This window comes from Littorina saxatilis, linkage group LG2 (genome assembly GCF_037325665.1).
Source record: "Littorina saxatilis isolate snail1 linkage group LG2, US_GU_Lsax_2.0, whole genome shotgun sequence".
Taxonomy (NCBI): domain Eukaryota; kingdom Metazoa; phylum Mollusca; class Gastropoda; order Littorinimorpha; family Littorinidae; genus Littorina; species Littorina saxatilis.
Window position 1 is genome coordinate 34,048,361 of NC_090246.1, and position 23,104 is coordinate 34,071,464.

At 42.9% G+C, this 23,104-nt stretch overlaps 2 protein-coding genes across 6 annotated transcripts in view; both read right to left on the minus strand.

Annotated features, from left to right (window-relative positions):
• Positions 1-198: 198 nt before the first annotated feature.
• LOC138958819 (chitotriosidase-1-like) lies at positions 199-18,118 on the minus strand. 5 transcript variants are annotated; one of them, XM_070330119.1, is made up of 16 exons: positions 16,878-17,052; positions 15,572-15,618; positions 14,828-14,885; positions 13,944-14,136; positions 13,153-13,405; positions 12,663-12,787; positions 10,867-10,990; positions 10,123-10,308; positions 8,786-8,905; positions 8,315-8,460; positions 5,786-5,862; positions 4,644-4,879; positions 3,675-3,691; positions 3,259-3,482; positions 1,572-1,823; positions 199-683 (listed from the first exon to the last, which is right to left on the minus strand). In XM_070330119.1, exons 3-16 carry the CDS (start codon positions 14,883-14,885, stop codon positions 490-492), a joined length of 2,205 nt encoding a protein of 734 aa, XP_070186220.1. In that variant the 5' UTR covers positions 15,572-15,618; positions 16,878-17,052; the 3' UTR covers positions 199-489. The 5 variants fall into 5 exon arrangements, with proteins under 5 accessions (XP_070186220.1, XP_070186217.1, XP_070186216.1 ...); XM_070330116.1 differs by lacking the exon at positions 16,878-17,052 and adding an exon at positions 18,046-18,063 and having other exon boundaries at positions 3,259-3,691; XM_070330115.1 differs by having other exon boundaries at positions 3,259-3,691.
• Positions 18,119-20,407: 2,289 nt separating this feature from the next.
• Positions 20,408-23,104, minus strand: part of LOC138958820 (chitinase-3-like protein 1) — a 31,166-nt gene continuing 28,469 nt past the window's right edge. The window contains exon 13 of the mRNA XM_070330120.1: positions 20,408-20,815. Within this exon, the coding sequence (XP_070186221.1) occupies positions 20,628-20,815 (188 nt within the window). The 3' untranslated portion in view covers positions 20,408-20,627. The remainder of the gene's footprint in view (positions 20,816-23,104) is intronic.

The following is a 23,104-nucleotide window of genomic DNA, read 5'->3' on the forward strand; positions in this document are numbered from 1 at the left end:
TGAGTATGCATTTGAGTTGCATGAAGACATTTTAATGTATCTTCTCATTTGATTGTTGGAACTTTGGCTTTTATGGGTTTTTTTAAGAGTATGTGCGTAGATCAAAGCACACACAAACACACACACACACACACACACACACACACACACACACACAGGAAGATGAATCAAGTAGAATCTCAAAAGAAGCTAGTCCACGAGTTTTCAAACTTCCTGATATTTTGGCCCAAGAAACAAAAGCAGCAGAAATGATGTCATTTGGCCTTTTTTCTTCCGAGGCAACACATTAAAATATATGCTGGTGTAAAATTTTCTTCCAAGTGTAGTGCATGTATTACCTAACCCAAACAGAACTTTGAAAAAAAATATTTAAAATCTTTTCTCACAAAATCTCCAACAAATCTTGAAAGAGACATGTACTTGATTGTACTGAAAAGGCACACCAAACCTTTGGCCTAAAAAAAAGCGTGCATCTCGGGAGCTTTACGCTCAAACCAGCACTTGATGGTCGCATGACGGAACGTTGGCCAGCCTGTCACAGTACAGCTTGGTGGGGTGGAAGGCGGTACCCGGAGCACACATGTTGTGGTAGGCATAGTGGTTGGAACACTGGATGAAGTAAGCGCAGTCCTGTGGATCGGGGTAGATGCCGTCATCACGATTCTTGCAGAAGTGTTCAACTCCTGCAGAGAGAGAAAGTTTGTCAGGGGTAAAACGCTGGCTGAGTCGGTTGGTAATAGGGGATTGGTCATAGTGGCTGTTTCTTTGGAGCCGCCTGTTTGACTGATGTGCTAAACCCCCTTAGTGAAGAGCAACAACTTATTCAAGTAGATACAAATATTTGGTGAAACCTTTGCCCAGAAGACAATACCCCACCACCTAAAGCCTCAGGGAGACCAGAGCGAAACGTCAAGACTTCAAGATATCATGTCACTCTAATACATATCAGCATTACCATAGTGAAGTTTTATCATCTGAACCAGACCTCGAGCTCTTACTTTGAGTTTCTGTCACTCTACAAGTGGTGACATTGACTCGTCCACACCCTAAGGCAGCAGAGCAAAGAGCTGAGAAACAAAGAAAACTAAGCGCTCTAAATGCATACATGTGCAAAAAAAGAGTGAGAGTTACGCGGAACCAATCTCCTGGCACCCGAGTGAAAAGCAAGCATTGAAATGAACAAGCGACGTTCATCCTCATATTATAGATAATGCAAAGTTTCAATGGGCGCAATGGCCTTGTGGACAAGACGCCGGCCTCCCAAGCCGAAGGTCATGGGTTCAAATCCCGGCCAAGCCTGGTGGGTTAAGGATGGACATTTCTCTGATCTCTCAGGTTAACATGTGCAGGCCTGATAGTGCCTTATCCCCCAAGATCCTGTAATCCATGTCAGAGTTTGGTGGGTTATAGAAACACAAAAATACCAAACATGAATCCCCCGAATCCGTCGTATGGCTGCCTTATGGCAGGGTTAAAAACGGTCAGACACGTAAAAGCCGTGGAAGGTTCAGCCCATGAACGAAGAAGACAGAATGCAAAGTTTCAACCAGATCCAGATCAGAAGCTCCCACCTTGCTGTGTAGGCTGGGGGGTAGTTTTCCTAGCCTCCGTCACCGGGTGAGCATGCATATCCACCCGGGCGTGCACCTGGCAGGAGGGGACGTTGTCGGGGTGATCACAGGTGAGGATGGAGGGGCTGAAGACGCTCCCCAGGGCACAAGCCATGCGGTAGGTGTAGCCGTTGGAACACTCCATGAAGTGGCCGCAGTCCGTAGGGTCAGCGTGGACACCGTCTGTCTTGTCCTTGCAGAAGCTGTGCAGGTCTGGATGGACATTGACAGACACAATTAATGGCTGTTGTGGGGGAAATTGAGTGAGGTTTTGTTGACAATGTGTATCATTTTTGTCTATCAGAACGGCGAACTGGAAAGAAGAAATTCCCCAAGGACAATATTATACCAAATGGGAGAAGGTTGGCGGTATACTTCATTTCTTGAGGGCATGTTTAAGTGTTGTACTTGGTGTTATTTTTGGTGGTGGTGTTATCGTTGTTGTTGCTGTTGTTAAATACAGTCGAACCTGCCTTGGTGACCACCTCTCCATAACAAGCTCATGTCCACAAAGACCAGCCCAAAAGATCTTGACAAGGTTGGTGGTTTTTTTCTCTATATAATTCACCTTTTCATGGCATCAACCTTTCTATAACGACCACTTTTGGTCAGTCCCATGGATGGTCATTATTGACAGGTTTGACAGTAACAAAAAATAACAACTAAGATCTCTGGGTGGCCGAGTGGACTGGGTGGCTGAGTGGTAACGCACATGCGCTCGGAAGCGAGAGGTTGCGAGTTCGACCCTGGGTCGATCAGGGCGTTAGCAATTTTCTCCCCCCTTTCCAAACCTAGTTGGTGGGTTCAAGTGCTGGTCTTTCGGATGAGACAAAAAACCGATGTCGACGAAAAAAAAATGTCCATCAAAATACCCGTGTGACTTGAAATAATAGGCCGTGAAAAGTAGGAAATGCGCCGAAATGGCTGCGATCTGCTGGTCGATGTGAATGCGTGATGTATTGTGTAAAAAATTCCATCTCACACGACATAAATAGATCCCTGCGCCTTGAGTCCGAGTCTGGAGATACGCGCGCGATATAAGACTTCATATATATCTCGAGTAGTAGTAGGTGGGACTGGGTGGCCGAGTGGTAACGCACTTGCGCTCGGAAGCGAGAGGTTGCGTGTTCGACCCTGGGTCAGGCCGCAATTTTCTCCCCCCTTTCCTAACCTAGGTGGTGGGTTCAAGTGCTAGTCTTTCGGATGAGACGAAAAACCGAGGTCCCTTCGTTGTACACTACATTGGGGTGTGCACGTTAAAGATCCCACGATTGACAAAAGGGTCTTTCCTGGCAAAATTGTATAGGCATAGATAAAAAATGTCCATCAAAATACCCGTGTGACTTGGAATAATAGGCCGTGAAAAGTAGGATATGCGCCGAAATGGCTGCGATCTGCTGGTCGATGTGAATGCGTGATGTATTGTGTAAATTTTCCATCTCACACGGCATAAATGATCCCTGCGCCTTGAGTCTGAGTCTGGAGATACGCGCGCGATATAAGACTTCATATATATCTCGAGTAGTAGTAGGCTGCATAGACAGAACATCACACAAAGCAGGTACATCACAGTCGCAATACTGTACATAGTAATAATAATGACACACACAACTCTATTCACAAACAGAAAACAATCAAACATACTTACCCAAGCCAGGGGCAGTTGTAGAAACCACAGGGGCAGATGTCACAGGTTTTTGGGTCGTCGGTTTCGGAGTAGTTGGTCGCTCAGTGGTCGTAGGCTTCGGCGTGGCAGTTGTGGTTTTGGGAATAGTTGTAGGTTGGGGTGTGGTGGTTGTAGGTTGGGGTGTGGTGGTTGTAGGTTGGGGTGTGGTTGTTGGTGTCGTGGTTGTGGGGGGCATGGGCGGTGTAGTGGTCAACTTGGCAAATACTGGTGTAGTCGTTCTGCCCTTGGGAGTGGTTGTGTGGCGCACAAAGACAGGAGTTGTGGTTCTGCCTTTAGGAGTGGAGGTTGTTGGAGTCTCAGTGGTGGTGGTGATGATGGGCAAGGGCTGCATTGGTGAGGCTCTGTTGGTTGCAGGAGCGTTCGGCTGATTCGTGGTTGTTAATGGTTGGCGTGTCTGTGGAGAAAATGTAAATGTTACGTTTGTTATGAGAGGTATATAAGGCCAAAAAAAAAATAGGTCTGTTTACGGAAACATAGGGTGAAAAAATAGGGTCGGTAGGTCGGCTTTTCTTTTTTTTTTTTTCATTTTATTTTTTTCTCCCCTCTCTATGATGTTTCACAGTTCATTTCTTCTCATCAATCCCTGTTTTTGCCCAACATAACTATAAACAGTACTTTGAGCTTACCTCCCTTCTGTCGTCTGCTGTTTGAGCGCAAACAGCTCTATTTTGGATGCGTTTTTTTTTTTTTTCAGACCATCCAAAAAAAGATTAGGGTCGGGCCTAAAAACTAGGGTCGGTCGGGTTACCGTAAACAGACCTTTTTTTTTTTTTTGCCTAAGTTGCAATTATGACAGGGCGACCAGTCACCAATTATAGAGTAAAGCTATTGTCATTGTCCAGTTTAGTCTTTGTTGCCGATCAGTTTGTGTTTTGTGTCTTGTGTACGTTTTGCCGATCGCTTTATGTTTGGGTACTGTCATCTGTTCTCGGTTTGATTTTGATATGCACATGTCCAGCCACCTGTTGATCATAAACGCCCTTAGCTGCCTGTGGCTATCCACTTCTTTGTTCTCTCTGATGTCAAGCCGCTCTCCTAGGGAGAGACGGGTACCTTGGGCCCGCAGGTGGTCGTTATGTAATGTGCCGCCTGTCTGACTTAGTATCTCGGGGGAGTCGGGGGTTTGTCAAAACGGTGTGAATTCCTTTGAATTTGAAACGGATGAATCACTGAGGAGAGCTGCCAGCTGCGGTTGGAAGGTTTTAATCCCTGAGCCTTTACCTGGCAGGAGTTTGTGTTGTTTTTAAATGGTAAACCGTGGAGCAATCATGCACGCAACAACAGCAACAGCAACAGCAACAACAACAACAGCAACAACAACAACAACAACAACAACGACGTCTTACGGCGATGGAAGGCTGCTCCGTGGGGGAGTCCCCGATGGTGCACTGGTAGTTCTGAGGCCAGTCGCAGTTGGCAGTGTTGACGTTGAAAATGAGTCCATCAGCGCATTCAAAAGCGAAAGTAGCCCCTCCGACACAGACGAAATACTCGCGACACGACCTGTGACTCGGGTAGAAGCCATCCGGGTACATCATGCAATCTAGCAGGTCTCCGTGAAGGGGTGGCCTGTGGGTGGTTGCTTTTTGTCACAGAAAAAATATCGATTTATTTGAAAATGCAAATGTCTTTAATGATGTTTGACATTTTCACCACGAAGAGGCGGGCGGGCAGGCAACCGCACTCACATACACACGCAGGTACGCTTGCACACTCACAAAAACAATAATACGCAGACATACACAGACACACGCACATATATGCATCCACACTTATAAGCACGCATGCACGCACACACACACACACACACGCACGCACGCACGCACACACGCACGCACACACACACACACACACACACACACACGCGCGCATACATTCACGTAGGTGACTCAAACAAATCACATAATCATCAAGTGCTTAAAGGCACATTCCTTCCCATTAAAAAGTTTGGCTCACTGACTATCTTAGACCTGCCCAGAAATGTACACAGTATAATATAAAGACCATCCTTCACCTGGACACATACACACACAAAATCAACACCCTTACCACTTCCTGTGAAAAATGACACTTTTGGATTCATTAATTTCGCAGAATGACACCAGTGTAAGTTAATAAATTAATTCATACAAACATTCCCCGCTCTGTACAGAAAGCCGCACCCAGGTTGTGGATTTTTTGTTGTACAGTAGAAACCCCCTTTTAAGACACACCCCCCCCCCCCCTCCCCCAATGTAAGGGGACTTCCTTCCTTTTAAGACGCTGTTTTCTCAGACTTTCTGTTCATAACCTCTGTAAATTTACCCCCATTTTAAGACTCCCTCCTTTTTAAGACCTGATTTTCTCAGATTTGTTTAGGTCTTAAAAGGGGGGTTCCACTGTACCTCTACCCAAGTGGAGGGAGTGTCTTATCTCACGTAAAAGCCTAGCAGATCTGAGATGGTGAGCGGCAGTGTTTTAACGAGAAGGACTGAGCCATTTTACATACGAGCCTGTGTCTGCCCCGGGGGTAGGGGGGTAGTGCTGGGGGGCTGAACGGTGCTCTGGGCTGGAGCCGGGGTGTGGCTGTGGAGGAAATGTATCCTTACATGATAGAAGATAACGACATACAAATCCAAAACTGATGAACTGCTAACGGTTCAAACTCAATACAGTCGATATCGAGCATGCACCCAAGGGACCGACCAAAAGTGGTCGTTATTGACAGGTGGTCGCTACAAAAAGATGAATTATACAGAGATAAAACTTGTCGAGGATTCTTTAAGGTGGTCCTTATGAACAGGTTGTCGTTATCGAGAGGTGGTCGCCACGGCAGGTTCGACTGTAATACGGCAAACCATGAAAGGTACGCTTATGGGACGTTTAGCTATAGACAAAACAAAACATTCACCAGAACCTTGAACTGTCGATTTATAAAGTTGGCGAACAAGGTATAGACAACAGACAAATATTACTGAAGAGTATGGATTGTGTTGTTTTTCTTGTTCGTCCACAATGACATAGTTATAATTACATATGAGAAATACTTTTCTTTTCAGAAGAGTCAGATCTACTTAGTGAGTGGAGACGTCTTTGCTTATTTGTTTGTTGGTTTATGCAGTTGATTGGTTGGTCTGTTGATTGACTGGCTAGTCAAGTTGTTTGGTTGGTTGATTTTTTTCTGGTAATTCTGACAACTTCTCCTGTAGTTGTCACCCGCAGAGTTGTAACAATGATGCATATATTGCAAAATCCGATGTCCTTTTTGTGCGCGAAAAAGACGAAATTTGTGTCCAAAAATAGTGACATAATTTTTCTCTCATTTCCGTGTTGTTTATGTCCTTTATTAATTTCGTGTTTGTTGGCCTGACTTAACTTTTAACTCATTGTTTCCCAGGTACGGATATATCCGTATCCCACTCATATGGCTCTATCTAACCTGGTATGGATATATCCGTACACACAGTCACTTCAGTCGCTTCCTGTAACGTCGATCTAACGCCTGCATTTCAGCGTGTTGATACACAGTTGTTACACAGTTACTACAATTCTAAGGGACCTGCTGCAGCACAGCTGGTCTCGGCTAAAAGAAACTTGGTCAATATAGGTGGGGTAGAACATGTAGAAAGTGTTAAATGTCTCTGTGCTTTTTCCATGTCTTAGGCAAACAACAACAAAAAAAAATAGGTGTGGTTACGGTAACATAGCCAAAAAAAAATAGGGTAGGAAGGTAGGCAATCACTTTTTTTTTTTTTACTTTTTTTTTTTAATGTGTACAAATTGAACCTACTTGACAGGGAAATAAGTGTGCAACTCGAGCGCTTTTGCTTTCATTGCGTTTTCTGCACTCGTTTTTTTGGGTTTTTTTTTTGACAAATGTAATAAAAAGTTATAGGGTCGGCCCCTAAAAATAGGGTAGGTCGGGTTACCGTAACCACACCTATTTTTTTTTTAGGCCTTAGATCGATTTGTACCAATCATATCGATACAGAACCTGCAGGTTCATCTACGGGAGTTTTGCTGGGGAGAGGCGTGTGCGAATTGAAGCAGCTGAGAAAAGAGAAGAGAACAGCTGTTTAGACACAGGTGTGTGAAAAGCTATACATATCATTGATATTGCTGTGTCGCAAAACCAACACAAAGTTGTGACACTGCTCACAATTTGGAGATAATTTGTCAAAATCATCATAACAGAAGGCCAAAGAAACTCGAACGCACAGCTGACCGCTAACAGATGATGCAATGCAGAAATGATATAAACTGAAGACAAATGTCGTATGCTTAAAACAAAAATATGAAAAAAGGAAAGAAAAAGGGAAAGATTGTTTACACACGAACCAGCTTTGAAAATCAGTTCAATGCACGCTGATTGTGACTGAATAAGGCTGTGTAGAAGACATGAAGGAATATCACCACCAAATACACGTTTCTTCTCCCCATCTCCCCATGCACACGTGCATTATCTTCAATCTCAACCTCGCTCTTTAGATATAGGTAACACGAACGACGTTTTATGGGGCGATATATTCACTGTAACATGCTCAAATGGCCTGTGTATTCAGTGTGGTTAATACGGAATCCATAAATCATACAGTGTACCTTTCTGTACCACATATATCAAAACATGATACCCCACCGACCACCCCCTTCCACCCCTCTTTGAAATCCTGCTACACGGACAATGATTTAAGTAAAAATACGATCGTCCTTCTTCAGCGCAGGCCTAGCAATGTGGCAAGCCTGCGTTCCATGCACTTTCCAAAGCTATTGTCGGGAACAGAAAAGAAACAAATAAGAAAACAACAAAACAAAACAATACACAAACACCTTGTACAAAACTAAATTGTCAACATACAAACCACATTACAACATGGCTTGCTGTATCATATTAGATTTACACTCGTTGCGTTTTCCATTATTGAAAACCTCGCTTTCGCTCGCATTTCAATATTTTTATCAAAAAACCCTCGTGTAAACCTGATATGACACAGCAAGCCCTATAGTATTCTCTATAGACGTTCAATAGACAGCGGCTCACAGAACTCCAGTGTCATGCTGGCACTCATCAGTGATGGCGTGCATAAGAGGGAAGGGTCCCTCTCCACAGTGACTGCCCGAGAAGTCATCCAGGGGCAGTGCCCACACCATCACACCTCCAAAGTTGTTCTTCTTCACGTAACGAACCTGTGACAAAACAGTCATAGAACAAGACATAGCTGACGTTTGAGTCGCCCAACGTTTAGTATAGTTGTCTGCATCGAGCCTGTCATTACTGGACTTGAGATACAGTTGTCGCCATCTAGTCGTCTGTGGCAACAGGTAGAGTCCTTTTTTCAGATGACGTTCTGCAATCCATCATTCTTATTTTCCAGTTCACTTACCTTCTCTCTGAGGCTGTCCGCAATGTCATCGCCCGCGACTCAATGGTCAACATGATGAATCTAAAGGACACGATTCTCTTCTGTCTGTCTGTCTGCCTGTCTGTCTGTCTGTTCAGCAATGTACTGACCTTCTCTCTGAGACTGTCCGTGCTGTCGTAGCCCACCCACTGGTCACCGAGATGGACGTAAGGAACACGCTGTTCGTCGATAAACCCTACTTGACCTCCGGCCTTCTTCATGTCGCAGATCTAAAAAGATCAAATAAAAACATATTGGTTTAAACAGTGTTTTATTCAACGATGCATGGATAAAATACACAATGAGCATGTTTAGAATCCGTCGCGATATAACCTTCGTGGTTGAAAACGACGTTAAACACCAAATAAAGAAAGAAAGAAGCATGTTTAGAATCAATAACACGGTATAAGCTTATAGTGGTTATCCTTCGTATATTGTTCAAAGTGTTCTAAGTTAGCGAGACATTGTGTGATAAAGATTGTTCTCTCGACGACAGATTCGGATACATGGATTCAAGGTGACAAGAGACACATGAGGCGGGATAGACAGGGCGGTGAGGGAAACAATTCAGCAACAGATAATGGATGCTGAAGTTAAAGACACAGTCCTTCCGATGTAAACGCTTCGGGCTCACCATCTCAGAACTGGACTTTTACATGGGATATATAAGCCAATCCGTCCACTTAGACACACGACAAGAAACAACATCCTATAACTGCTTTCTGTGCAGTCATGATTAAGCTTGTGTGATGAATTAATTTCTTAAAAAGACACTGGTGGCAGATTTAATATAGTGGGCAGAGCTGTTTTGACGGGAGGGACTGTGTCTTTAACATAAGCAATGGAATGACACTTGAACCTTTGGATTTGACATTCTGCTGTGCGCACGTGAGTAAGACTAGGCGCTCACGCAGGACAGGTTTTTGTTTTAGACAGTAATAAAGAGATAAGGCCAAGGGGGGGGGGGGGGGGGGGGGGGCGGGGCGGGAGGCCGGAGGAACATAAAAAGAAACAGAACAGAGGAGAGAGAGAGAGAGAGAGAGAGAGAGAGAGAGAGAGAGAGAGAGAGAGAGAGAGAGAGAGAGAGAGGCCGGAGGGAGACTGAGAGAGAAAGAGAGAGAGAGGCCGGAGGGAGGGAGAGAGAGAGAGAGAGAGGCCGGAGGGAGGGGGGAGAGAGAGAGAGAGAGAGAGAGAGAGAGAGAGAGAGAGAGAGAGAGAGAGAGAGAGCAAGAACAAGAACAATTCTTTATTTAACGAGGGTAATAGAGTAAGCAGTAATCTGGAGAGAGAGATAGAGAGAGAGAGAGACAGACAGACAGACACAGACACAGACAGACAGACAGACAAGGGTATGTGGCAGCAGATGAAGTCACCGATACATACAACAACAAAGAACAAACATCCATCTTATTCTGAATTCCAACAACAACAGCGTTTACATCGTTACCTCGTAGTAGGACAGAAAGCCTGACTCCCTGGTGTACGTGCCAGCAACTCCCCCCTTGGGGGCGGGGGCACCCACCCCGTTGTTGTCAGGGGAGGCCAAGGTGAAGGAACGACCGTACAGACCCATGCCGACGATCAGCTTCTCTCTGGGTGTTCCCTTCTGGACCCAGTACTGGGCAGCGAAATCCTGAAAATAGCAAGCTTACGATCTGAGAGATCAGCGGGACCGATGGGATACGTTACATCCCCCCCATCCCCCCCCCCCCCCCTAGCCTAGGCCTACTTGCACGGATTATCATCGTATCAGGCTGTATGCAATGATAATAGACTGGATGCTTCGTCGTTTGCCTGATAGGTAGGTAGGTCGGTCGGTCTGTCGTTTGATTGGTTGATGGTCTTTTTAATAATATGTATAAACTTCATCCTGTCGTCAAACGTTCGCTTTCCACAAGTAATGTCTTTGTTAATGTTACATTTCTTTGTTCCTTTATATACCGTTTTGTTAGTAATGTCGTTGTTACATTTCTTTTCCGTTATGAAACGTTTGCAGGTATTGCCATTGTAACATTTCTGTTGGTACATTTCTGTCCATCGTTCGCTAAATATGTCATTGTTACATTTCTTTTCACTGATATACCGTTCGCTATTATTGTCAGTGTTGGATTCCTTTTGTTACATTTCTTTCCCCTTACATACACCGTTCACTACTAATGTCTTTGTTACATTTTCACGTTGACGCTCTCACCATGTTGAGGTCCCTGTCCTCGCCAGTCTCATCACTCCTGGCGTAGAGCGGACTGTTGTGCCCCGTCACTGTCTCCCAGGCCCCGTGAAGGTCGTACGACATCAGGTTGATGAAGTCCAGGTCCCTGAAAGAGAGTGTTGGACTCTTGCTACGGCCTTTGCAGCCAAAGACATATTCCTGCTAAGCACGCAGTAGTACTCGTACAAGCAAAACTTATCCGAGGACAAATAACGGCGTGAACTAAACATAAGAGGCTAATATTCTGGCTCAGTAAAAACAAACAGGCATTTTAATACTGTACTACCCTTAGGCTGGTTGTCGCGACATATGTCACGCTACTTTACGTATACTGTCACCTGGTTGTCACGACATATGTCGCGCTACTGGCTACTGGTCGGTTCCGATTACCTCCCGTGGATGCGAACACCTATAAAATTATGACCGTTTTTCTTTATTTTTCTCTCTGTTAATTCACCAGTGGCTATGCAACATGTGTTACAGAATTGCACCAGTGTAAGTCTAAAATGCACACAGAAACACACACAAAACTCAACAAGAACAACAACAATGAATCATCCTGTAATCCATGTCAAAGTTCGGTGGGTATAGACACAACGAAAAAACAAGTCGCGTAAGGCGAAAATACAACATTTAGTCAAGTAGCTGTCGAACTCACAGAATGAAACTGAACGCAATGCAACGCAGCAAGACCGTATACTCGTAGCATCGTCAGTCCACCGCGCACGGCAAAGGCAGTGAAATTGACAAGAAGAGCGGGGTAGTACTTGCGCTGAGAAGGATAGCACGCTTTTCTGTACCTCTCTTCGTTTTAACTTTCTGAGCGTGTTTTTAATCCAAACATATCATATCTATATGTTTTTGGAATCAGGAACCGACAAGGAATAAGATGAAGGTGTTTTTAAATTGATTTGGACAATTTAATTTTGATAATAATTTTTATATTTTTAATTTTCAGAGCTTGTTTTTAATCAAAATATAACATATTTATATAGTTTTGGAATCAGAAAATGATAAAGAATAAGATGTACGTAAATTTGGATCGTTTAATAAAAAAAATTTTTTTTTTACAATTTTCAGATTTTTAATGACCAAACTCACTCATTAGTTTTTAAGCCACCAAGCTGAAATGCAATACCAAACCCCGGCCTTTGTCGAAGATTACTTGACCAAAATTTCAACCAATTTGGTTGAAAAATGAGAGCGTGACAGTGCCGCCTCAACTTTCACGAAAAGCCGGATATGACGTCATCAAAGACATTTATCAAAAAAATGAAAAAAACGTCTGGGGATTTCATACCCAGGAACTCTCATGTCAATTTTCATAAAGATCGGTCCAGTAGTTTAGTCTGAATCGCTCTACACACACACACAGACAGACAGACACACACACACACACACACACACACACACACACACACACACACACACACACACACACACATACACCACGACCCTCGTCTCGATTCCCCCCTCTACGTTAAAATATTTAGTCAAAACTTGACTAAATATAAAAAAAAACCAAGCATGCGTCCTCCAAAATCGGTGTATGGCTGTCTAAATGGCGGGGTAAAAACGGTTATACACTTAAAAACCCACTCGTGCAAAAACACGACCGTACGTGGAAGTTTCAGGCCATGAACGCAGAAGAAAAAGAATCAGAGACAGGCGAGCAGGGCTGGAGAACCCAAGCTAAACGTTGCTAGTGAAGGACAGGACATGTACTGCGAAGACGAAACTGCTGTTTATGCAATGATATTGTTATCCTTACTGCTTACTGTGAAATGGCAGGGATGTCGTAAGCTGTGTCAATGGTTTCCTTCCCGGCAGCCACCGCGGCTGTCAACAGAAGACGTGGTTGGCCAGTTGTGATGGCTTCATGCTCAAATGCTTTGCGCAGTTCCTGAAACAAAATTACGAGAAGAAAGATGATCTTGAGATTTGTGTTCCGTCTGTAGAACTTAAGGCAATCAGCACAGGAGAGTAAAGTAAAATCAGAAGTAATAAAGGCAAGAAAAATCTTAAATGATTGAAATCAAGTGATCCAACAGAAATGTTAAAAAACAACAAGGAAACAAACAACACAATACTAACAAATATAGCAACAATAGTTGCCTATTAAGAGCAACCTCAATTGAATCATACTTGTCAACAACCACGACGTCCACTACACGACCACCACCAACACCACCGACAACAACATCATCACCAACACCAAGAACGACCAACACGACCAATACCCACGACAACAACCAAAACCTCTCTTACCCTGACAAGATCGGTGAAGTGGCCCTTATCCTCAAGAGGGCTTCCGCGGTTTGCAGGGTACTCCCAGTCCAGGTCAAGGCCGTCGAAGCCTCTGTCCCTTAGGAACTTGATGCTCTGGGCGATGAAGGCCTGGCGGTTGCTAGGCGACTGAACAATGGCGGTGAAGGGCTCGGAACCCATGTTCCATCCTCCCACAGCCAGCAGAGTCTTCATGGTAGGGTTCTGCTGTTTTAGGTTGTTGAACTTCTCGTACCTGTGAGAGACGCATTAAGTGATGTTGGATATATGTTTGCTGGGAAAGAGTATGACCTGATCTTTTAATTTTATGAGACCGTACTATCTTGATGAATGCTATTTCTTTTAGTGTTGCCAAAGGTAGACTTGAACGTGTTGTTTAATTCACAATTTTCCCGAAGAGCGAATCCAAGATGAAGTACTATGCTATCTGAGCCGCAAACCTTATGCATGTGATGAGTATGTTTGATAAACCCATAGTCCCATTCCGTCTCGGCACAAGTAGTATCAGACAGGCTAATGTGAGAGAGATACAATTAGATTGCTTGACTGCTGTACATGCATAGCAGTCGAGCAATCTAATTGTATAGGAGAGTGAATAGAGCGGGGTTGGTAAAGAATATAAGAATATGCGGAAATGACGCGAGAAGCATCCTCCACAAACTTCAAACTACTAACAAAATGGAACTGACAGTCCGATTGCTAAAAATTCGTGCATAGTAAATTCTCCATTCTTTTCGCACTAAGTCACAATGATAGGATTTCAGTGAACTCACAGGCCAACACTCCAGTCAGTGCTGTCGTCGTTCCACTCAAAGGCGTCCAGATGGTTGCCAGAGAGCTTGGCAAAGGCGTAGACCATGTGTGTACATAGCCTGGGGTCGATGTTCTCTGGTGAGAACTTTCCGCCAGCAGGCCTGTACTGGGACCAGTTGGTGTGGTAGCACACTATTTTACCGCAACTATCCGCTGTAGGAAATAGCATGACTGTTAAGCCAAGAACAAGCAAAGAAAAGATCAACTTACACAAGTTCTTATATTTTTGTTTTGTTTTTTCATGTACCCCCATGGGTTTTCTTGAATACATTCTTTGCGTTGCCTTGCCTTGCCTTGACTAGATTGTATTTTTGGATAAGCAACACAAAAAAACTTTGTTATTCATTTCATATTAAATTTGGAAAAACCGTCAAGTTGACACCGTCAAATGAATTAAGAAAAATCACACAAAAGGAACACAAACTCCAACATACTTTTGTGGAGATATCGATGCTGAATTTATTGAAAACACACACGCACACACACACACACACACACACACACACACACACACACACACACACACACACACACGCATACACACACAAAACAGAACTGGCAGTAAGTGCAGAATTGTTGAAAGAATAGCCTTTCAAAAATCTACCTTTTGGTGGCCAATTTCACAGTTTCCATGGCAACGGAAACATAAGATAAGGATCTGGGGCACTTTTGAATTAACTGTTTCAGACCGCAACACAAAAAGTTAATAGCAATTTTGCACCAAAAAGCCGATATTGTTTATTTTCTGTGCTGATTCATTTTGCTGCATAGCTGGAGAATTCAACTCATCAACCAACCTTTAAAGCAAAAGACAAACAAACAAACAAACAAAACAAAAGCTTACCGTCTGAGCTTCTTGTTTGTGAGAGGGCTACCAAGCCCAAGAGAAGATAATGCAGCATCTAAAAAGACAAATTAGGTAATATCCAGCAAAAACACAGCACTTGGTAAAAACCTTCCGGTTTACCTTAATTGAACTTTAAACCCTGTTTCGTTTTTTATTTTTTTATTTTTTTTATGTTTGTTGTGTTGTTGTTGTGTGTTCTGTTTGTTTGCTTATTTTGGTATGGTTAGGGGAGGGGGGGGGGGGGAATCATCACATTTGCAGAAATGTTCTTGTTTGTTGTGTTGTTTAGTGTGTGTTTTGATTTGTTGTTTTTGTTTGTTTGTTTGTTTGTTTGTTTTGGAAGGTGGGTCTAGTGGTGATTAGCACATTCGCACACATGTTTATTCATAGAAGGCTGTGGCTGTGCTGTGGAATAAATTATATGTTCTCAATTTTCCAGTCACACGGGATTCAAACCGTCAAAAAAGTTTGAAGGATGAAAATCGATTGTTCATTCAAATGTTTCTTATTCCCTCAGGTGCTAGGTGACTAGTTCCGTATATTACCCACTGTTCTTGTTTAAATAGTCAAAGTTGTATGGACAAATGACCGATTTTGGCACAACCAGTTTACCAATTCGTGCATTTTCAGCGAAAAAGGCGCTGAGGTTTACAACATGTGTGAGATTATGACTATTGTAAACATAATATGCGCTCTTATTTCCGAAGAACCGTCATTATTACATTCTTTTTTACCACTCACAGTTTGTTCCTTTTGCAGTTTCGGTCAGTCGCTGCAACCATCTGCCACTGTTGAACAGTACATTTCAAACACCTTTGATACGTTTTCAGTAAAGTCGCCAGTAAAAGTGGAGATAAGCTTACTTGTAGAGGTCCGTATTGTTATCATGGAAAGAGCCAGATAGAAAACTAAAATACAAGCTTTTACTGATTGTAGAGAAACAGAAAGAAAGATTGTATTCAATTGTTTGTGTTTCTTGGGAGTTCGGCATTTGCCATTTAAAGAAAAAAACGGAGAAAAAAAAGACACATATTTGTCAATGCCTCTGACTTGAAAACCAGGTAGCTTAGAACATTACCATGCGGATGAAACGTAGAGGACAAAAACTGAAACTATTTTCCTTTACAATCGATTACGCGCACGTCAACGTGCAAATTAGCGTCATCGTCCTTGTGAGAAACAGGTAATTTGACATCGAACTGTATTCAAGGTCACTTTTCAAAATCACAAAAGTCATACGTTTAAGATCAGACACATATTTCATTTAGCTCTCCGTGAATGAATGACGGAACCCCCTCCCCCCCCCCTCTCCCCCCCCAAAAAAAAAGAAAAAAAAGAAGAAAAAAAAAGAGAGGTTTTGATGTACAAGAACGTAGGCGTCCTTCCCATTAAGGCAGAATTTCTTTTTGCTTTTAAGTGTACTCTTTTACCCTTTTCCACAAAATGCGTGGTGTTGCTGGATGGAGTGAAAATAAAACACTCACCCAAAGCAGAGAGAGAGAGAGAGAGAGAGAGAGAGAGAGAGAGAGAGAGAGAGAGAGAGAGAGGGGGGGTGCTTTGAGAGAAAATATGTGCTTGAGAAAAATCTTGACTGTGTTTGAGAGAGACAGAGACAAAGACAGAAACAGAGACAGGGAAACAGAGACAGTCAGAGATTGAGACACTGAGACGGAGGCACATAGAGAGACTGAGAGAGAAAAAGAGACAGAACCACACACACATAGTGACAGACAGACAGACAGACAGACAGACAAATAGATGGACGGAACGAGACTCAACTACAGCACATTCCTCCCTGTTAGTGGTTTATTCTTGGTGTTTTTCAAAGCAATATGATGAAACTATGATTCAAAAATAAAATAGCAGCGATAAGCCAGATCTCAGCAAAGACAAGCCAAACGACAAGAACAAGCATACGCTCGCATACGTACCCCAATTGTTTTACATCATGCTTGTTTTTATCTATTCGTGACCAACGTACTTGCCCTTATTTCACGATGTTACACTAATAAGCTTTAGTCAAATAAATCAGTGAACGCATTCTCACCTTGTATGTAAGTATCCTTTCGCCTTTTGAATTATTCTCTGTCTGTCCTCTTTGTTAGTTTCTTTCTTTCCTCTTTGTTTTATCAAATGGTCTTTACTCCGGAGGTTTTACCCTGTCGTTTGAGGTCAAGCCGCTACGAAACACAGACTGAGATAGGCTTCACTCTTGATAAGGCATGAAATGTGATCTAGCACATAGCCAGCCAGGCTTTCAGTCCCTAAGCTTCGACTCAAATATTTGCTGAAATGCGAAAACAAGGAGCTTTAATTTCGTCATTTATCATATCATAAGGAGTAGAGAGCGTTATCCGAATAACAGGTTTCTTTGAGTGGCCACTTCTATTTTTATGTTTCCACGAGAGCGTAATCCGAAGAATAAACCGTTTGTGTGAAATAGATCGCGTAATTGGTATTGCTGGGACGAGGGTGCGCCTGTTTATGACGTATATCTTGTTTTCTTGGAGTAGATAATCCAGTTAATGGATGATCTGTGACCAAAACAAGAGGATCGATTTCTCGGGCGACACGTTTCTCAAGTACTAACATCAATTCCCACCTGTTTCTAGAAGTTTTCGAAATGTTTCGGTATGACTGAATGATGCTCCTAGATCCTGTCATGTGTGTCGCTAAACGCACAGAATGTTCTGACAGACTGTATATATCCCCCTTTTTTTAATAACAGATTATGCGATTTCGATTTACTGTCAATTATGACGTTACAACAATTTCTCATTTCCGAACATTCGCTTGTGATGTGTATAACAAGCTTAAAGCCACATTCGTTCCAATGAAAACCATCTTGTTAATCAACATAGATTTATCCAGACTTTTAATTGAGAAAAGTATCTTCCCTATACCAAAAATATACAGCCTAATCTACTTTCTCTGGAAAGAACTTCTTTTTAAATGTAACTGATCCCTGTGTCAATATGTGAAATTAATACACATACACATTCACACTCTGCACGAAGACAGCTTGGCTGTTGATTTTTGGGATGAGTCCAAGCAGACCGATGTTTTTATCCCTTTTACAAACCTGCACAGATTTGTGGTGATTTACATGATTGTTTACATATTGGTGAAGGGAAGTACCTTTAATGTCTACGTTCGGATTGGGAATCCGTACCTTATTCACACACTCCTGTCTTCCCCCCAGCCAATACCCTTACCTGCCTTCAAATCACCACCGCTACACTCCAACTTCCACCGTCCCACGAAAAAGGCTTCTACCGTAGTACCAAGTATGACCATATCTGTTTTGTTTTAAAAAGATCATGGGGTCAAGTGCTTACATCCGGCAACGTGCAGAAATGGTGATACACCAGGAACGCTATAGATACACTATATTTTGTAAAGGTAAGATTACAAAAAAATTCTGGTTTATAGTTGTTAACATCAAGTTTTTAGTACAGTTTTGACTAAATGTTGTAACATAGACGGGGAATCGAGATGAGGGTCGTGTTGTATGTGTGTGTGTGTGTCTGTGTGTGTGTGTGTGTGTGTGTGTGTGTGTGAGTGTGTGTGTGTGTGTGTGTGTGTGTGTGCGTGCGTGCGTGCGTGTGTGTGTGTGTGTGTGTGTGTGTGTGTGTGTGTGTGTGTGTGTGTGTGTGTAGAGCGATTCTTCATGAAACTTGACATGAGAGTTTCTGGGTATGATATCCCCAGATATTTTTTTTCTCTATTTTTCGATGTATGTCTTTGATGACGTCATATCCGGCTTTTTGTGAAACTTGTGAAATTTTGGTCAAGCAATTTTCGACGAAGGCCGGACTTTGGTATTGCATTTCAGTTTGGAGGCTTACAAGTTAATTAATGAGTTTGGTCATTAAAGGCAGAGTAAGCCTCCCGTAAACCATCACAGATACGGTCAGACTTTTACACACAGTACAAACACCCTTTCATTTAAACACTCACCAATTGAGAACATCCTAGGTGCCCTCCGTAAAGAGCGAACAATTTTCAAAGAATTTATTTTTGCGTGGTTTATCTTACCCCTGAGCCATCGTGAACCCGTGTGATCCAGTTTTCCTTTTTCACAATGCAGTCGTCAGTTAGTCATGAATGCGACTCGATGTGAGCTTATCTACAATAGCACGTTTTTTATGCACGAAACAACGGCTGTGGTTCACAAGAACTCTAGCGATGGCTTTTGACTGATGAGAGGAACGGCGATTTGCACTGATAAACCTTCGTCTGCTACGACACTTGCGTGACCCTGCTTCCGGGCTTTTCTTTTTTTTAAACTTTCACAACTTCGAATTGTTCTGATCTTGTCTTGATGAAAAACGAATTCTTTTATGATTAAAGAATGTTTGTGTAACAAGCTGTCAATTTATTCTTTAGATTTTAAAAGTTAGGTCTAGCGCAAAAACGAGGCGCCGTTGTTGTTAACGAACAAGTCTACGAAAATAAATTCTTTGAAAATGTCTCACGCTCGACAGAAAGCAGCCAGGATGTTCCCGTTCGGTGAGCGTTCAAATGGAAGTATGCTTGTACTGTATTTAGACGCTCGGGGAGCTCTGTGATGGTTTACGGGAGGCTTACTGTGCCTTTAAATGTTACGTCTGCAATTGTAATAAAAATCTGTTTTTTTAAAACGATCCAAAAATAATGTTATCTTATTTTCCATCATTTTCTGATTCCAAAAAACATATAAATATGTTATATTCGGATTGAAAACAAGCTCTGAAAATTAAATATATGAGAATTATGATTAAAATTAAATTTCCAAAATCGATTTAAATTTTAAAAAAATCTTATTCCTTGTCGGTTTCTGATTAAAAAACAAAATGACATGGTTTAAAAAATAAAATAAAAACAAGCTCAGAAAGTTAAAAAGAATAAAGATACAGAAAAGTGTGCTATCCTGCTCAACGCAACCACTACCGCGCTATACTGGCTTCACAATTTCACTGCCTTTTACACGAGCGGGGTACTGACGATGCTATACAATGTACCGGTCTTGGTGAAAAAATGCAGTGCGTTCAGTTTCATTCTGTGAGTTCGACAGCTTGACTAAATGTAGTAATTTTGCCTCACGCGACTTGTTTTTTTGAGTGTGTGTGAGTAAGGTGAAGTAAAAGACGCAAATGTGCACTAAAAACCTGTTTGTGTTTATTGTATGGATCCTAGGATTATGAAAACTGGAAGATTGATAGGTTCATAACAATTGTCATGAACTAGAAACCTCTTTATACTGATAAGAGATAGATAGAGAGAGAGAGAGAGACAGAGAGAGAGAGAGACAGACAGACAGACAGACAGACAGACAGAGACAGAGACAGAGTGACAGGCAGACAGAGACAGAAGTATACATAGAGATAGACAGACAGACAAACAGACGTACAGACAGACAAACGGACAGACAGACAGACAGAGGGGGTGGGGGGACGGATAGAGAGACAGAGAGGGTCAGAGGGACACACACACACACACACACACACACATACACACACACACACACAACACACACACACACACACACACACACACACACACACACACACACACACACACACACACACACACACATTTTTTCCCCGAAAAGTTTTTTTTTATTATAAATTCATCCATGTTCAAAATTTTGGCAGTGCAGACCGCAGAATACGACGCTTTTCTCTAACTTACTGCAGTCCTTTTTTTTTTAAAAACGCTAATCTTCTTATCCTTCTTGTCCTTCTCTTTGACGATACAAGAGACATCAATTTTGTTTTATGTTGTAAGCGACATCCAGTTTTCTCTTATTGACATATTAAGCGGCGTGGTCACATCCGCGGACGTTGGCGACGAGGTCACATGTCTTGATGCCGTCGTTCCAAGCGGTACCAGGGGCACACGGTTCCCTGTAGGTGTTTCCGTTTGCACACTCGATGAAGTGGGCACAGTCGCTAGGATCGGCGAAGATTCCGTCGTCGTGGCCGTTGCAAAAGGTGCTGATGTCTGATGAAGAGAAGTGGCAACATTTAGAACGAACTGACAAGAGAATCGGATTGCCGTTATGCAAAGTGTATCAAAGAAAGAAGGATTTTATATAATTATACAGAGAAGGACGCCGTTTCGTTTGCACGTTTAACACGTTGGCCAAAACATACGGGCTGAGAAGACACCTCCCAAAAATATTATTTAACGGATACTGATTTCTCCATCAGACAGCTCCAGTATAAGCTCAATGTGATACGCATATGCCGACACGGATATTGCATGCCTACTAAGAGCGTGTTTAATTCAGAGTTAGATTTGCGACACATATAGACTGAGAATAATGGTAATTGTAAAATATTTTAATAAAATTGTCCATTATTGGTATTTGTCCATGATAGAGGTGAAAAGATTAGGGCAAAAGAAGTAAATTTAAGTGGTTGTTTTTTTTCCAACCAGCTATTTAGGAAATTGTATTTCAACAAGAACTTGCGCTACGAAAGGTTTATCCCCATTGTCCTTAGTTAGATTGTTGTTGAATTAAAAAGTAATTTAATGGAAATGTAACCTGTAATGTAAAAGAAAACAAAATTAAAATTTCATTGAAAAAAAAAAGACGAAAGAGGCAAAAAAGATGGGTTGAAGCAGCCTTGCATGCAACTGAGGTCAAAAAAAGTTAACATGAAAAAAAAATGAAAAAAAGAAGAAAAAAAAGAAAAAAAAAGAAAAAAAAAAAAGAGCGCAGGGCTCCCCAAACTGTGCGTCCCTGCGTCCTAGAAACCGAAGAAACGTCTTTAGACATTCTTGAGGGAAGGTCCCGCGACGCACTAAACCCGAAAAGATTGGCCGGGTCCGGAACGCACTCAATTCGTACTGATTTTTAGGCTGCACTCGTCTGCTAGTTTTTGTTCACAATGGACAAGAACGTACGGACGTGAATGTAGCCTACGTTATATGACAGATAACAATTTGACGGTCTCACAGAACCCCCAACAGACCTCCTGATCTTCGGATCCTCTTAAGTTCCGTTGAGAGGATTATGGATCACCTAAACATTAAAATTGGGGGTCCCAGGACCCTCTTGGTAAAGAGTCTGTGGGGAGCCCTGGAGATTCAATAGCCAACTGGTAGATCCACTGAAAATTAAGCAAGTAATATGCATGTGTGGGCACTTGCCGCAATGCTGTAGTTTGTTTTTAAAGCGACATAAGTATGCTTGCTGGATGCTTTGAAGGCCCAAAGGCTCTGTTGTAGCAACGTATTTGCGGTAATTTCTGGTGCCTAACTCTTGCAGAAATAAACAAATGTTGGGGGAAAAAAGACGGAGGCAGTAGAAGACGCACCTGCAACAGATTCCACAAAATCACTTAAACATTAGATTACATCCCTTATACGTGGAAAGTTTATCTTGGGCAGTACCTTGCCCACCCTAGAGATTCCGAGGACACTATACATGTAGAAAACCAGCCATGCATTAGTGAACCACTATTCATGAGTAGGAGCCGGGAAAGCTCCTTTCTGACACCTGCAACAACAACAAAAATACCCACAACCACAAAAAAAACCACAGACCACAAAACATCTTCCCAAAATATTGCCCAACAAATGACCTTGAGTCGTTTGAACTGGTGGCTGCGTGGTGGGCGCTTCAGTAATGGGGGCGTGAGTGGTGGGCATTCGAGTAGTCGGTTGTTGAGTAGTCGGTTGTTGAGTAGTTGGTTGTTGAGTAGTCGGTTGCTGAGTAGACGGCGCATCAGTTATAGGCGCATGAGTAGTAGGAGCTTGAGTAGCAGTCGGCTGTTGAGTCGTAGATGGCTCAATCGTGGGTTGCTGAGTCGTTGGCTGCTGAGTAGCTGGCTGCTGGGTCGTCGGCTGCATAGTCGTCGGTACTGCAGCAGTGCTAGGGACCTGGGTCGTAATGACAGGTTGGGGCGTCGTCGGGACCGTCGTCGGACTCATCGTCGTCACCGGGCCTGCGGTCTGCCACTGGCCGCCATGACACGAGGGCACGTTCTCAGGCTTGTCGCAGTTGTTGATGGCCTCGTTGTAGACGCTGCCGGGTGCGCAGTTGAAGATGTAGGTGTAGCCGTTGGAGCACTCGATGAAGTGGTCGCAGTCCACGGGGTCCCTGTAGACGCCGTCACCCTGATCCTCGCAGAAGTCGTGCATGTCGTGGTCTGTGCACGTCAGCGGCTAGTTAACGGGGTTGTTCTACTACAATCCGGTGTGTGCTCTTTACGTCAGTTACTTTAACGAGTTATTCAAAGGAGGACGAATGTTTACTTGTGAATTCAGCTCGATTTAGCTGGC